The sequence below is a fragment of the Tauraco erythrolophus genome, chromosome 20 (genome assembly GCF_009769465.1).
Source record: "Tauraco erythrolophus isolate bTauEry1 chromosome 20, bTauEry1.pri, whole genome shotgun sequence".
NCBI classification, from domain to species: Eukaryota; Metazoa; Chordata; class Aves; order Musophagiformes; family Musophagidae; genus Tauraco; species Tauraco erythrolophus.
The window spans coordinates 11,641,890-11,658,281 of NC_141484.1; the positions used below are offsets into that span (position 1 = coordinate 11,641,890).

At 53.4% G+C, this 16,392-nt stretch overlaps 1 protein-coding gene across 1 annotated transcript in view; it reads left to right on the plus strand.

Moving 5' to 3' along the window:
• Positions 1-14,301, plus strand: part of PIK3R5 (phosphoinositide-3-kinase regulatory subunit 5) — a 62,782-nt gene extending 48,481 nt beyond the window's left edge. The window contains exons 6-18 of the mRNA XM_086624112.1: positions 2,244-2,313; positions 3,767-3,941; positions 4,638-4,791; positions 5,639-5,722; positions 6,898-7,648; positions 7,748-7,901; positions 8,082-8,333; positions 9,085-9,178; positions 10,474-10,550; positions 11,070-11,163; positions 12,623-12,705; positions 12,927-13,036; positions 14,100-14,301. Of these exons, the coding sequence (XP_086480238.1) occupies positions 2,244-2,313; positions 3,767-3,941; positions 4,638-4,791; positions 5,639-5,722; positions 6,898-7,648; positions 7,748-7,901; positions 8,082-8,333; positions 9,085-9,178; positions 10,474-10,550; positions 11,070-11,163; positions 12,623-12,705; positions 12,927-13,036; positions 14,100-14,241 (2,240 nt within the window). The 3' untranslated portion in view covers positions 14,242-14,301. The remainder of the gene's footprint in view (positions 1-2,243; positions 2,314-3,766; positions 3,942-4,637; positions 4,792-5,638; positions 5,723-6,897; positions 7,649-7,747; positions 7,902-8,081; positions 8,334-9,084; positions 9,179-10,473; positions 10,551-11,069; positions 11,164-12,622; positions 12,706-12,926; positions 13,037-14,099) is intronic.
• Positions 14,302-16,392: the final 2,091 nt, after the last annotated feature.

The following is a 16,392-nucleotide window of genomic DNA, read 5'->3' on the forward strand; positions in this document are numbered from 1 at the left end:
GGCTGAGGCTGGGGATGCTTCCCCCCCTTCCTCAAACCAGGCAGCTGCTTTGGAGAGCCCCAAAATCTCCATCATGGCAGCAAAGTTCTGCGCAGTTGAGAGTTGTAGGTGCAGGTAGCATGACAGATGCTTTCAAAGGAACCAAAAGATTAAAAAAAAACCCCAAACCCTCTGCAGTGTTGGCACTGGACTGGCTGATGTACCCTCAGCTCAAGGCTCCACTGGTATAACTGGCCATGGCCACCAGGCAAGGTCTGGCTGGGTGGTTGTGCTGCATCCAGACTCCAGCCCGGAGCTGCAGGGCCAGCACGGACGTGGAGATGCTTGTCTCATGCTTCTGCAGACGTGGACTTCCCCAGCTCCTTCCTGGTCATCTCTTGCTGTGACACGAGTCGGGGCTGTGTTTTACTGGGAAAGCCCCAGTGCTGGGAGGGGGTTTGCTACATCCTGCTCTTGTGCCATCACCACCGTCACCGGTGCCTGGGGCTGTGCAAGCTGGGGACTTTGGTCCAAAAGCTCTTCCCTTCCTACAAGCCTATGAGATTTCCCCAGCCCTGCCAAAAATGCCGCGTGGGAGGCGCTGGCCTGCCAGGGCTGGGGAGCCCAGACTCTCCCCCCACCTGAAGCCAAGAACAGCGAAAATGTGTCCACTGCTGCTAAGCTGTCCAGGACCTTATACGCCTGTTGCATGGCCTCCGTGACCTGCCATGAGGCCGAAGCAAAAACTTTTTATTGAGATGAGGGTAAACATTAACTGAGAACAAGCTGCTGTCGGTATTTGCCAAGAATGCAATGGCTTTTAACTGCAAACTGGGGCTGATGCCTCTGCAAGAGGGATGAACACTGCTGTAATTGGGAGGCCTGTCTGGATCAACATGAGCTGCCCATGGGTGTTTGGCCCCCACCATGGGTGCTGCCTCTGGGCTACAGAGCAGTAGCTGGGGTGGGGATGTGGCTGCCTGAAGTAATAAGGATGGTGGATCTTGTAGATGCTTTAAGATCTTTCCCAAGATGTACTGCAGTCCTTCTGCCTTTTGGGAGTGACACGGGCTTTGCTGTTGCCACCCACGCCAGGTCATCAGACATTGTCTGACTGAGGTTCCCAATGGCATCCCCATGTCCACCGGCAGCCCAGAAAGCCAACTGGATCCTGGGCTGCATCCAAAGCAGTGTGGCCAGAAGGTCCAGGGAGGGGATTCTGCCTCTCTGCTCTGCTCTTGTGAGACGCCCCCTGCAGTGCTGCATTCAGCCCTGGGGTCCCCGACACAAGAAGGACATGGAGCTGTTGGAGCGGGTCCAGAGGAGGCCACCAAGATGATCCGAGGGCTGGAGCACCTCTGCTATGGAGACAGGCTGAGAGAGTTCGGGCTGTTCAGCCTGGAGAAGAGAAGGCTTTGGGGAGATCTTCTAGCAGCCTTCCAGTACCTAAAGGGGCTATAGGAAAGCTGGAGAGGGGCTTTGGACAAGGGTGTGTAGTGACAGGACACGGGGCAATGGCTTTAAACTGAAAGAGGGGAGATTTCAATGAGATCTAAGGAAGAAATTCTTCCTTCTGAGGGTGGTGAGGCACTGGACCAGGTTGCCCAGAGAAGTTGTGGCTGCCCCATCCCTGGAAGTGTTCAAGGCCAGGTTGGATGAGGCTTTGGGCAACCTGGTGTAGTGGAAGGTGTCCCTGCCCATGGCAGGGGGGTTGGAACTAGATGATCTTGAACATTCCTTCCAACCCAAACCATTCGATGATTCTATGATCCCGGGGATGGTCCCAGGGAGACATCCAGGGATGGGGGCTGCTCATGCCAGCCTTGCTTCTGCGGAGGTCAGGCTGGGCTCCATCTCTGCGGGAGGTAAGGCAGCAGTGACCTGCTGTCCATAGTGAGATCCAGGGCTGGAGGGACTAAAGCAACTGGCAGAAACTGCTAAACATCATCCATGCAATTCAAAACAGATCCCATATCAGCAGTGGGGCAGAAGGGACTGGGGATGGAGAAGCTCTCCCGTCCCATCCTCTGGTTGCCTTCCCATCCCCTTCGGCTTTGACCCTTTCCATCCCAAGGCTCCCTTGCTCCTGGGCCGGTCCCCTTGCATGATGCCTTGTCCTCATACGGACTTTTGGTGCTGCCGTGCCCACTCCATGGTGTGACTCAGCCAGGTCAGGACTATGTTAGGAGACAAAGCTGACGTGGTCCTGAAGCAGAGAGGTCTTTGGTGGTGCTATGTCTCCTGTCCTTTGCTCTCTCCCCCAGGCATCTCCTTCCAGAGGCTGGTGAGGACGGAGCAGGGGCTGCCCGTGAAGAACTATCAGAGCTCCACTGTGTAAGTGTGGCCATGGGTGCTGCTGACGTCTCTCTCTGTAGCATCTGCACCATCCCACGCTGCTTGAGCAGCATCTCCAAGGTGTAGCGGTGGGTGCTGGGGAGAATAGCCAGAGAGCTGGGCTGAGCTGTGGGAAGGGATGAAGAAAGTGGCCGTGACATTTCCACAGCCATGGGTTAGGTTCTGTGGGCTCCCCATGTCCGTTATCCTGCAGGGCTGCACATCTGGGTGAAAACAGCTGGGGAAGGCACAGGCTCCTCTGCAGGGAGCTGCTGATCTGGGTACAGGCTGGAGAACAGCCAGGAGAGGCTTCAATCTGCATGCTTGGGAGCCACCAGCGCAAGTGGGAGACAGAAGCGAGTCCATCCCAGCGCAACAATCAGTGAAAGCCTTTTGCAGCTCCGAGCACAGTCAGACTTTGCGCTAATTATTCGAGAGCTGAACCTTTCATCCTGCCAGGGCACCTCGTTTGTAAATAGGAAAATGAGCCCGGGTGGTGTGTGCCCGCCCTGGCTGCAGTGCCAACCCCAGCCCCAGGGCTGGTCCTCCCTGCACAGCCACCTCCCCTCTGAGCAGGACGGGGGTCCTGCCCTGTCCGCTCACGCCGTGCAGCTCTGGATCTGCACCTGTATCCGATCCAGCTGTGCCGGTGTTGCTGCGGTGCTCTCCCAGTATAGCTCCTCCGCTCTACAGGCTTATGCTGGTGCAAGTGCAACCACTGCTGACTGACAGCACGGTGGCTGTATTTGCGTAAAAAGCCCTGAAAACTTGGCACAAAGCTGAACGCAGACTGAACTTTGGGCTAATGGAAGCTTGTGCCCATGGCCTGAGCTTTCTAGAGCCAAGCACACCAGAGCACATCCATAATTTGGAGTCGGTTTTGCTCAGTGAGGTGGAGTGTTCTCCTCCATGAACAGAAGCACACGCTCTCCAGGCTGCAGGTTTGGGAATTCAAAGCCTGTGGATAGTCATGTTGTGGTCCAGAGCAAAAACACAGCTGAAGGATGAGGCTCTTCTTCTTAAAGCCCAGAAGTGGTGCTCTGACCTGCATCTTGCAGGGGGAAGATGTTTCAGGGACCGCTTGCTTTTTCTAACCACATCCCTCTTCATTGCATGTGCTGGATGTCCACTTAGGACAACTGGGTGCTGGACTGGAGCCCTGTCTGGGGTTCGTTGAACAATTATTAGGCTGGTGATATCGCAGATGTGGCAGGAGAGGTGGTGGCAAGGATGGTGCCAAGGGGCAGGATGGAGGATGCTCATCCATTACCTGCTCCCTGCCCCTATCTGGCACTCTGGCTTGGGTCTGACACCCCTTCGCAGCCCCAAGACCCTCTGGCTGTGACTAACGTGAGAGACCACTGCCATCTAGTGTGAATTTGTCCAAGAGTTTCCTGTGCCACCAGCGTCCGAGCCTGGCTGCCCACACTGACTGCTGTCCCCTTGTCCCCAGGACGGTGCTGCTGCTCAACCGCTCCGAGGTGCAGAGCGAGTTCCTCTCCATCGCCGAGAAGCTGAGTGGCAGCGAGCACCCGCAGCGCGCCACGCTCCTCGTGCTCCTCGAGCACCTCTACCAGGCCAACTTCGGCACCTGCTGCGACCTGGACAGCCTGCGCCACCTCCTCAAGGTAGGCTCCCAGAGCTTCAACTTTGGTCATGCCATGATGCCGCTGGGAGCAGTTCCACACAGTTGGCTGGTGGATTTCCTGACCGAAACAACATTTGATTGACAAAAGACAAAAAAAAGTTTTGATAATCATAGAATCCTAGAATGGTTTGGGTTGGAAGGGACCTCAAAGATCATCTAGTTCCAACCCCCCTGCCATGGGCAGGGACACCTTCCACTACACCAGGTTGCTCAAAGCCCCATCCAACCTGGCCTTGAACACTTCCATACCTTCTTGTGGGAAAAATACCCATCTTTGCTGTCTCTTCTCAGGTCAGACCTGACGTCTACGCTTCTGTTTTGTGAAGTGTGCTGGGGTGGGTGACTCACCTTCTACCCTTTTAACTCCTTTCCCCATGTCTAAGTGGAGAGAGGAGGAGCCTCTGGATTTGAAATGCAGCAAAAGTGTTTGTTTGATCAGAGAAATGCTTTGTTTTGGAGTTTGGGGGGCCAAAAACTTGTGGAGAAAATCCTTTAGGTGTGTTCAAACACTTTTTTTTTTCTTAGCAGAAGTTTTGGGGGGACTAAAAGGGGGAAGGAGATAGAGGAGGGAGAGAGATTTGCCCGGTGTCCTAGGTAGTGACCTTCCCCAAAGACCTGTGTGTTGCCTCTGCGGAGGGACACCCTCAATCTCTCACCTCGGCTCTGCTCCCCCCAGTCCAAGACACTGGAAGAGCTCTCGGAGATCTACGCCAGCGCCGCCGACGCGCAGGAGATTGCAGCTGCCAGCAGCGACCCCGTCCTGGCCCGGGAGCGACTCCAGTCCGTGCTGCGGGACATCACCGGGGCTGCATCCTTTCCTGCCGTCGTGGGTGAGAATCCACCCCCGTCCCCCTCTTTCCTCCAGAGTTCTCTGCTGGCTCAGCCCCTGCAGCCCTACAAGCTCCCCTGCGCTGTGGGTGCTGGGATCAGCCCTTTGAAGTGTGAAACCTGTTTTGCACAAAGTTTCAACCCAGCACAACGATGATGACCAAAAAACCACCAATCCAGGTCCTGTTTCATAACCATGTGATGAGCCAGAAATTGTTTCTCATCTTTCATTAAAACAGCAAGAAAAAACCCAATTATCATAGTATCATAGAATGGTTTGGGTTGGAAGGGACCTCAAAGATCATCTTGTTCCAACCCCCTGCCATGGGCAGGGAAACCCTCCACTACACCAGGTTGCTCAAAGCCTCATCCAATCTGGCCTTGTGCACTTCCAGGGATGGGGCAGCCACAGCTTCTCTGGGCAACCTGTGCCAGTGCCTCACCAGCCTCATTGTAAAAAATTTCGTCCTTAGATCTAATCGAAATCGCCCCTTTTTTCAGTTTAAAGCCATTGCCCCTGTCCTATTACTGCACGCCCTTGTCAAAAGCTCCTCTCCAGCTTTCTTGTAGACCCCCCAATTCTCAAGCCTTGACTGAGATAAAAAATGTTAAATTAGAAACCAATGGTAGCAGTGATGTCTGATGGCTCTTAGAGGTGTGAAATGTCCCCTCATCCCAATTTTATGTGACCTCATGGGGATACCGACAGCAGCATCAGTGTTCTGCATGACCTGGGCTGCCCAAAATGCTTGCATGGGCGGGGGGGACATCTCCCACCTGCCCTGACAGCTGTCAAGAGTGGTATTTGTGTTCCCTACAACCAAACTCTTCTCCCTCCTCTCTTCCCAGGCGACACTCAGCCCCGCAAGCTCCACACCATCCCCATCCCTGCCGCTCGCTGCTACACTTACAGCTGGGATCAGGATAATTTTGGTAAGTGGAGGGGGTCCCTCATCCCTCCTGGTGAGACCACAGCCCTTGGCTTCTCATTGCAGGGGCGGCTCAGCAGCGTTTCAGCTTGGCTGCGGCTGCCACATGCAGCTGGGTCCATGACACAAACTGAAAGAGCTGCGTCATGGAGTTGTTGGTGTTGGAGGGAGAGGTCATGCAGTGGATGCCAATGTCCCCTAGATGGGAGAGGTCGTGGGCATCAGCTCGGGCATGGCACCACTGTGATCCTAAGCAAAACCCGCCTCCGAGCGGTGGGTAGGAGACACTGGTAGCCTCAAATACATGTTGCCAGAGACAAATCATGCAGGGCTGAATCTCCTGGGTAAAGCTGTGCCTTGCATTAAGCTGAAAGAGGTTCATCGCACCCGAGTCCATGGGGATATTGGTAGGATGGAGACTTTCTTTGGTAGAAAGTTCCTCTGCAAGGAATAAAGCTTGCTTGTGCCCTGGGAATAATTGTTGCTGGAAAAGCTGGACTACACTGAGATGTTGAGGCTTTGTGGGGTTGAGACCCCTTGGATGTTGCAGCTCTTCCCCCACCCGCAGCAGGGATGGCCGAGGAGTGGGTGCCTTTGCTGTGCCTTCAACCCGGCCGCAGCAGTTTTGCAGGGGAAATGGTGGCTTCCTCTTCTGCTGAGCTGGTCTCTTCGGCTTCCCCATTCCTGGAAGACCTTTTCTGTTCCCATGAAGGTTTAGTGTTCATTGCGTGCTGGCCCCAGCGAGCTGGACTGGAGCTCTGGCTTGGGCTTTGCAGTGAGTCTAACCTTGCAGGAGGCCACCCACGGTGGGGCAATCTGGGGTTTGATTATCAAAATACCTTGCTTTCCTCCTGCCCTCCAGTTAAACCCAGGTCAGACACCGGCACATGGTAAAATCTGTGTAGGAAGGAAGCAAAACCCCAACTGGGGTTTGCCTTTCGAGAACCCAAACAGAACGTGACCTCAAGGAGAAAAACGTGTTTTGTTTTGCACTGCATCTGAGCACCTTCTGGCAATCTAAAAACCTTCAGGAGGAGGTTTTCAGCTCCTTGTTTGAAACTGTACAGGATCAGAGAGCGTTGGCCACACTGTAATAGCATCCTTGTTTGAGGTCATCACATTTCCAGCAGCTGTGCTGGATCCTGGACCAGACCTGATCTCCCTGCCATTGCCTTTCAGATATCCTCAACGATGTCCTCAGCAAAGAGTGCAGCATTGTTGAGCCTATGGCCTCGGAAAACGAGGAGGAGGACGAAGAGGAGGAAGTGGAAACCGATGGCTGTTCCCCCGAGCGAGACTCGCTGCTTTCCCCCATCTGCGCCATTTCCAAAGACTCCATGTACTCGGCGCTGCCGGAGGAAGGATCTAAGCCCTCGCGAGTGTCCCTCTTCGCCACTTCCAAGGACTCCATCTCAGAGCTGACGGTGGTCTCCAGAAAGTCCCTGAAGTCATTCGTCTCCAGCCTGAAGGACTGCATGGACAGTGGGTACGCGGAGGACAGCGACGAGAACTCCCTGGACATGGTGGGGAGGCCGGAGCTGAAGGTGGAGAAGACCCACCACAAATACAGACACACGCTGACCAACAAGATCTACAAACTGTTCAAGAGCAAAAGCCAACTGGTCTTGAGGAGGGACCTGAAGGACTGCCTGGACACGAGCTCGCTCCCACTGCCCCTGCGCCGGGCCGAGAGCCTCTGCACCCCCCAAGCCAAGCACCGCGTCCCGGCGCGCTCCCGGCGCGCTCACTCGCTGCCGCAGCACGTCCTGAGCCAGCGGCTGCCGGCCCCGCTCTCCCCACGGCACCTCAGCCTCCACCGACGGCCCTTCCTCAGCTACGATGAGGATGCCAAGGTGTCCACGCTGCGCGTCGTGGTCTTCGGCTCCGACCGCATCTCGGGGAAAGTGGCGCGAGCCTACAGCAACCTCAGGTGAGCTGGGTGGTGCAGGGGACCTGGCTGCAGGTGCCTGGCCCTGCTGGGATGTGCTGGAGGGCTTGGCTCACTCAGCCCTCTCCTACCTTCTCCTAGGCTCAAGGAGAGCACCTGCCCCTCACTGACAAGGTACTTCAAGCTGCAGTTTTTCTATGTCCCCGTGAAGAGGAGCTGCTTGGCTCCATCGACCCTGCTGATGCATCCCTCCCCATCCCTGGGGGACCAGCAGCTCCGGGCCTCAGCACAGGTGGTAGGTGTCCTGCTCGCCATGGAGCTCATGGTGCCACCAGCGCTCCGCTTGGCCCCGAGAGGTGTGCGGAGAGGTTGGCAGGGCAGGCTGAGGGGAGTGCTGATGTGTCTTCCACCAGCCCCAAGGGTGGGTGAGGAGCCTGGGAGGCCCCTGGTGTGACCCCGGTGTGTCTGGTTTCAGGATCCCACCTTGGCTGGGATAGAGAGCAGCACCAACGACATCTCCCACTACATTGGCATGTTGGACCCATGGTACGAGCGCAATGTTCTCGGGCTGATGAACCTGCCCATGGATGTCCTGTGTCAGTCTGCCAAGCCGGAGGCTGAGCCCCAGGAGGACTCCCAAGAGCAGCTGCCCATCCTGGCTGACATGATCCTCTACTACTGCCGCTTCGCCACGCGCCCTGTCCTGCTGCAGCTCTACCAGACGGAGGTAGGTGAAGGGGCTTGGCACCGTCTTGGTGAGGGGGAAATGGAGGGGTCTTCTGCCTGTGCCACCAACTTGGGACCTCCCTGTGAAGCGGATGGGGATGTGGCACAGCCACCACACACTGGTGAGGCAGAGCTGGGTCTCCTTTTATTCCCCAGGTGCCCACGGTGCTCCAGGTGATGCTCCTGGCTCAGGGATTGAGGCCATGCGGGTCCTGCCCAGACAACCCTTAAGTCACACGAGCAGTTTTCCATCCAAATCCTGTTCCCCGTGACACAACATGACTCCTGTCAGTGCTGATAGGTTATTCACATGCCTGGAGATCCCTCCAGTGTTCTGCTTTCCAAACCAAGCCCCTCCACGAAGCCTGTTTTCCCCGCCCCACGGCGTGTGGGGCCACAGTGAGCAGAATCGCTGCTGGTGGTGGGATTTGCGTCACCCAAAGCCATGCCCGGACCCTGCTGTTAGGCTCATCCTGAGTTTTTCTTTCCAGTGGGTTTGGGTTTTTTTCTTGAAGTGAAAATCCAGGGGTTTGGGTTGTTGTACTTGCTGGTGGTCTGTTAAAACAGTCGGAAGTACAGCTAAAGGCAAGTGTCGCCCAAGGCAGTGGTCGAAAGGTGTATTTTGAAAACGTGCAAGGATTTTTTCCCCAAAATGACCTGTTTTCTCTGGAAAGGAGTGAGAGGGGCAAACATTGCCTGGCATGGGTTGCATCTCCTTCTCACCACATCTCCTCTCTTCTCCCTCCGGGCAGCTCACCTTCATCGGAGGAGAAAAGATGACCGAAGTCTTCATCCACTCCCTGGAGCTGGGCCACTCGGCAGCCACGCGGGCCATCAAAGCGTCAGGTCTGTAGCCACTTCTGCAGCCACAGCGCGGGGCCAGAGGGCTGCAAACCGCTGGGCTGGGAGATAAATGGAAATAGGGGCTGGGGGGGGAGCGTGGGCTGCAAGAGGGGTCTGAGCCCAGGCTGCATCGCGAGCAAAGATCCAGACACCTTTTCACGGATTTGGAAGCGAGGCGGCGTGGTTCTCCTCTTCCTCTTCACGAGCGAAGCTGCGGCGACACCTTATTGTTTTTGTTGCGGTGAACTCCGAAACGTGTTTGCAATAAACCAGCTTCAAGCCCATTTCCTTCCTCTCATCAGCACCTGGCCCAGCGCAGCTCTTCATCTTTTCTTTTTGCTGCTTTCGGTGGTTTGTGCTTTGTCCAGGAGAGTCATTTATAAAAACCCTTTTTCTGTTTTCCTTAGTTTACTGGGCAAAGCAAGGTTGGTGCATGTGCTTGTAGCCCTCCTGCGAGGGGAATCCATGAGCTTTCACACCGGGAGTTTATAAAATGAGTGGAGACAAAAAGCCATGGCAGAAGCACCTGCCTGCGCGTGGTCTCCAGCTCTCCTGGGTGCCAAGGACAACGTGCTGCCCGGTGCGGGGCAGCTTGCAGAGACATCTCATGGCCAACCAACAATACTGCCTTTAAACATGTTGCTTATTATTTTTTTTTTTTAACCAATTGCTTTTCTGTGATCTCGCCTTGTCTTTCTAAGCAGAGCTCATAAAATATCTTCCATGTGTCACCACTCTGCTCCCTGGAAATACAGGCTTGGCCAAGACCTCTTCCCAATAACTCATGAAACCACCGATCCTTTCTGACTCGGATTTTTTTTGCATTTTTCCCTTTCCCTTGGGTTGTCTGGGAGCACACCACTTAACATCTGCAAAAAATTATCCAGGGGAAAAAAAAAACCAGTTAGGAAGTGTCGGGCACGGTATTTCAAGGCTAATTTAGTGTGGGCACAAACACGCCTGGAAAAACAGGAGCCGGGTGAGCAACGGGGCCTTTTCTTGCTTTGTGTTTTCCCTGGAGCCCTGACCCCTCTGCACCGGCTTAGCCAGCACTGCTTTCACTTTGGCAGAGCTGCTTGTTGCGCTTTGTGTTTGAAATTTCTCCGCTGGATTAATTGCTTTCTGGCAGCTCTGAAGCCACCTTTTCTTTTCGTCTTTTCGCTCCACGGCTGTGTTCAGCAAACCCTTTTTTTTTCCCCCCTTTCTGTAGGTGCTGGGTGTGCTGGTGTTCTCAGGAGCCCGCTGAAGAATGGGGAAAAAAGGCCACCGTGTGACGTTTGCTCCTTGTTTTTGTGCAGGTCCAGGCAGCAAAAGGCTGGGCATAGATGGAGACAGAGAAGCAATCCCGCTAACACTACAGATTGCCTACAGCAAGGTGGGTGCAAAGCCAAACCGGGCAGAAAACCACTTCAGTGCTGGGCAAAGGTGTCTTTCTGTAGGGGGCTGGGAGAGGCAAACGCTGACACTGTGCTGGAGGAACCTGAATCCAAGCCCAGACAAGCCAAACTCAAGCTAATTGTCTACTTACTGGCTAATTGGGGGTGGCTTTCCACTTCTGTTCAGCCCGGTAAACTAGGGAATGTGCAGCCAGTTTCCATACTGGATGTGTACTGGGTGCCACTTTACACTGGTGGACTTTGCCTCCAGGGAGTGATCTTCTGCTGGTCACAGCAGTCCTCCAGTTTTGTTGGTCCCTCTGCGGTTATTTAGTGTTGAGCCTGGGCAATTTTTGTAAATCCAAGTTTAAATGGATTTTAATGCCTACTCAAATCGTGTCTGTGCAGCTCCAGGTAAATCCAGATCTGAGCTAGTGCAGCCAGATGGTATGGGGTGGGAGGCAGGGTAATGTCAGCCTGGAGCATGGCATCTCATGGGCTTTGGTTGGTCTCTGCAGACAGCCATCAGTGGAAGAAGTCACTGGAATGACGTTGAGAAGGTCTGCACATCCGTCAACCTTAGCAAAGCCTGCAAGAAGTACGAAGAACTAGGTGAGTAGAGGTGGCCTTTGGGGCTTTGTGTAGGGGCAATGGGAGGGACTGGTAGAGCAAAAGGATGGTGTGGATCATCTAGCTGGGGCAAAGGAGGGATGTGTGGATGCAGAAGATACGTGGAAGGTGCCTGGTGTTCCTTGGGGCACACTGTAGTCCTTGGATGTCCTTAACACCGCATCAGGGACAAAAGGCATTTGATTTCCCGTTGCCCTAAAGCTTCCAGCCAGGGAGATGGGATGTCCGTTAGGGACAGGGCTGGCACGGGCCAAACAGCAGGATGGTCACTGGAGGGCGGTGCTTTCCAGAACAACACTTGTTTAGTAAGCAGAAGGAGAAAAGGGTAAAACTGTTGTTAAATGAAGCAGGACCGAGGGAGAGGACGCTGTCCTGCCCTCCGCAGCACCTTGCAGCAGGCTCTCACGAAGCCGGTGCTCCAGCCCCGGTTCCTTTCTGCGGCTCGGTGTGAGCTGGCTGCCACGTGCTTTTACTTCATTAACTTTTTTTCTAATCAGGTTTCCGATAGGGTATTAATAAGGCTTTGAGTCTTTTAAAAGCAGCAAGGCTTTCAGCCCGTGTGCGTCTTTAGAAGCAATACCTGTTTGTTCTTGCTTAAGAACTGCTGGTTTGGCAATCACACACCCAGTTCTGAGTAAACTGAGGGTTTTTTTTAGTTCCTCTTTCCTCGTGTGCTTTGTGGCTGACAGATGGATAGTTTGTGAGCAGTCGGGACAAACGGGTGATCTACCAAATAGGAGACAGCTCCTATATGCCCTATGGAGCTCAACTTAAACATCTGTCCCTCCTGTCCCTACCCCATCCATGAAGCCATGCAGACAACCCTGGAAAAATACGCAGCAGGAATTGATTTCTCACCTCCTCTATACATTTAGTGTTGGGTGTTTCTGCGTTAGTTCAGGAGCTTCGCTTGTGCTGCCAGTGCTGGGAGTTTGCTTCAGGGGGTGTCCTCAGTTCCACGTTGGGGAGAAGCTTCTCCTTCATGAACCTCTTCCTTCCAAGAGAAACCCCGTGCCCTTGATTGCCTCTGTTGGTTTTCACATTCAGCATTTGACCACAGGATGTCACTGTAATTCCAGACATGAAAAAGCATCTCCAGGTGGACTGCAGGAAAAGCCACGCTGGGAGAACTGGAATTTCCTCATGACGATGGGGCAATGGGTTTTCTTCTGTTTAGGTCCTAAGAGAGTTAAATGCCCTTTGCTGCTGTGTTTGGAAAGCAGTTGGAAATTAATCGGAGGTTTACCTCTGTCCCTCTGATTTCTTTCTTTCCGTGTAGGTTAGCACTGGGGAAGGAAAGCCAGAACTGGATTGTATTTCCCTTGACAGTGGTGTCCTGCTGAGAACTAGTCTCTGGGATGCTTTGAGGGGTGGAAGGACCACTTGGGTTCCCACCAGTGGCCCAGAAGTCTCAAGTGATAACAGTTTTCTTTTGTTACAGCCTCAAAGACAGAGTGTCTCAACTTGACCATGACGGAGGTAGTCAAAAGGCAAAACTCAAAATCCAAAAAAAGTTTCAATCAGGTAACTCAAATCAAATTACATTTGGTAAGAGGAAGTCAGCCTTACTCAGCTGGGAGGGAAGCAGGGCAGGAGACAGCAGCTCCTCAGGGCATCCATTTGCTGTTGGCCACCAAGCCTGCCCTAGGGGTGCCCAGCTCCCCTGCTCCCCTTTCCTGCACAGGGATAATGCGCTGAGCCTGCCAGATCCCTCACTCGGACTCTTTTTTTTTTTCTATTAGCAGATCAGTGTGTCCCAGATAAAGGTAGACAAGGTCCAGATTATTGGTCTCCAGTCCTCTTTTGCCGTATGCCTGGACCAGGATGAGCAGAAGATCCTGCAGAGCGTAACCAGGTAGGAACTACAACATGGCCAGCTGCCCACCGCAGTCAGCGCTCCTGGCACGGTGCATCCTGTGCGTAAGGACTTGTCCGTGAAGTGTTGGTGACCAATGGGGGGACAAGGTCCTGAGCACTGTTGTGGATCTGTGCCAAATACCCAAGCTGGGTGACATAGCTACAAGTGCTGTAGTTCAGCTGAGCTCAGGTGGGATGGATGGTCCTGCTGAGGTCCCAGCAGTAGTTTACCTTCATGACTTACCACAGTCTAAAGGGTGGTCTCCAGTCAACTGTTAAACTCTGTGAAGACAGCTCTTTCAGCAGGACCAGAGGAAAGGTACGCAACATAAATGAGGTGTTTGAAGAGCACTGGGCATATGAGCAGAGCCTTCAACTTCTAAACCTCATTTGGGTTCTTCACCATCTCTGGCATGCCCATTGCAGAAGGAACCCATGATCTGCGTGGGAGAGACTAGGGTAGAGCAAGAATTGTTCATTTGACTGTTCATCAGCTGAGTCCCCAGGGCATCAAGCTGGCCCTCCATGTGCTGGAATTTGAAAAATCGTTGTAGACAGCATACTTCCATGAGCACAAAGAGATCAAACTAGTTGATCCATAGGTATTAAAAACGAGCAAGCATTTTCGTTTCTCCCTCAGAGAGAGCAGAACTCTACAAGGTTACGCTGCCTTCGATGGCAAAAGATTTCGGATCTTATTTCTAAGGATTAAATACCCTGAAGAGAAGTGTTTTCTGAACTTGTTTGTTGTGAAACTCAAGGGGCTAGTGGGAGAGTTCAATGCACGAAATGGAAAAGGATCTAATTCTCCCTTCCCAAAACTTTGGGCATGCAAAAGTTCTCATTTTCCCTAATAGGTTTCCTAAGTTACTCTTTATGGATGTCTGCTCTAGGTCCCAATCTGAGCCAGCTTAAAGACCGGAACTCTCAGCACTCAAACTCCACTCCTCTAAGAGTGCACTGATTCCTGTTTGTTTGCAGATATTTCTGCTGCACCTGAGAACCGTGATTCTCCACCACACACCTCATTTCTATCTTGGTTTCTTTTCCTTCCCCTGCAGGTGTGACATCTCTGTGTGCTACAAACCCAGGGACAGCGATCTCTTTGCACTGAGAAGGTCCTCTTTGCCTCCCCAGGACCCCTCCGAGTTTCATTCTCTCCTTTGTTTACCCATTGCCACCTTCAGTGGAGCACTGCCATAGAAGAACCCTGTGTCATCTCAGGCCAGACTCGCATCCAACACCAAAACAGCCTCAGGAAAAGGAAGTTGAGTGTCCTCCTTTGGGCTGGAGACCCATCTATTCTTGTCCAAGACATACTGCAGCCTGAAGCGTTAGCATGGTGGCTGAGCTTCTCCTGATCTGGGCTTAGCCCATCCTTGGGAAATGGGAACATTGGTGTTATGCTCTGGTACCTCTCAGGGTTCCTCAGAAATGGGAGGAAAATTATTTCCTTGAGATCTCCACCTGGTTCAGCAGACTGCCAACACCCAGATTGAGAAGGCAAGGCAAGGACAGTATTCTCCTGCCAGCAAATGGTACTGTGGCTGTATTTGACAGCGACTGCAAGGCCACTGTGATATGGGGGGAGCTCACGGGGAGATATTTTAGAAAATTAATGTCCTTGGCTGAGTGGTGGTAGGTGGCCTTCCATGCAGGTAGAGTTGCAGAGCGCCCAGCCGATGTCCTGGTGGCATTTCATCTGTAACAGGCCCGGGATGCTCAGGATAGTTCTTTGAGGATTGGGATAGGCTTTCTCAGGGTTGCTTTTAAATTGTGAAGGTTGAGTGTCTTGCAGAGAAGCAGTGCAGAGCAGAGCTGCCCAGCTGAGGCCCAGAAAGAGCCCAGCACGGGTTGTAGGCTTCTGCTTGTGTTCAGTGAACTGAGTGGAATAGGTCGCACCAGGGCATGGACAGCTGGCATTTACTGTAAACCTAAGGCCTGCAGGAGGTGAACCTCCAATTTCTGTGGAATTTCAGAGTCCACCTGGGAGATGTATCCCTGTTCAGCCCATGCCCTTGCATCCTGCTCCCCAGCACTGCGCGCTGGAGACATCCCAGAGGCTGAATCCTCAATAGTTGCTTGAAAGATGGCAGGAACCATGCTCAAACTCATAGGAGGGAGGGAAGTACTAGGGAAACCACAGGATTGGCTTCAGCTCCCCTGAAGAAGCAGCTTTGCTAGAGAACGACCTAGCACCAGAAACACTAGTGACACTCGCCAGTGATGATAGGATTTGAGATCTCCCCTCCCCTGCAAAGAGACTATGTCTTCTTCCTTCTCTCTGCAAGGCCGTAGGTACAGGAAGGTGCAATACTTGGGGGTATTTAGAGGTATGTTGACCCTGGGAGGAAAAAATGAGACTGGAGAAGCCTCGCCTGGTTACGTAGCCCTCAAGCTGTTTCTCGGCAGTTTTTGGTGATTGCACTAATGGTAACGGGCAGAAGAGCACGCTGCCTGCTGCAGGCTAAAAGGATCATAATGCCGAGGACATGTGCTCCCTGGGAAATGTCTGGAAAGGACCCTCAATACTGCTGGGGGGCTGCAGGGCCCAGCCACAGTGTGATCAGTTCATTGTGAGTCCCTTGATCCTCCAGAAAATGGGACTTGGTCAGCTCTTAGCACTAGTTAGAACAAGGCTGGGCTCTGTCCCCAAGCGCTGGTGGCACAGCAGCTGTGTCATTTGAGGTTAAATCTGCCAGGAAAAGGGCCAGAGCCCCTGGGAGCTTTAGTTGTCTCAGGGGAAAATGGGTCAGGCTTGTCTGCTGGATTCTTCCACATCCCTCCTGGAAGCATTTTGAGAATCCTTCCTGTGCTGGCAACTCTGATCCTGGCCCCAGTGCCTCTGTTGTGTGCGGACATCTTGAACTGGGCCCCGTGGTGAACATCTCAGGTTAAGAAGGTACCAGCTGGCTCTTTGGTGTCCTCAGCAGCTCTGGATGCAGCTTCTGTCAATGGCCAGAGATGAGCAAAAACAAGGCGTGAACATGCTCCTGAGGCCTCTGCGCTTCATCCTTTTACTTGAATAAACCATCCCAAGGATGGTGTTGTCTTGTGGACTCCCAAGAAAAGATCCTTGTGCAGGGAAAAGCATCACTTGAACATATATATAGGCACTCTGGCTCCACCATGATGCAAAGCCAGCTTGGACTCCCAGCAAGGACCCACCTTCCCTGGCCGCGCACTGACTCCGGGAACACCCATCTTTTCCGATGTGCGTGGAGCAGTGTCCATCCCTTGCTCACTGCACAGACTCAACAGAGGCACCAAGACACTGCCAAGTCGTGGTGGGCTGTCCCATCTCTCACAGGGCGCGAGAGGGGCGACGTGGGAACGTGCTGAGGTCGCTGCTGG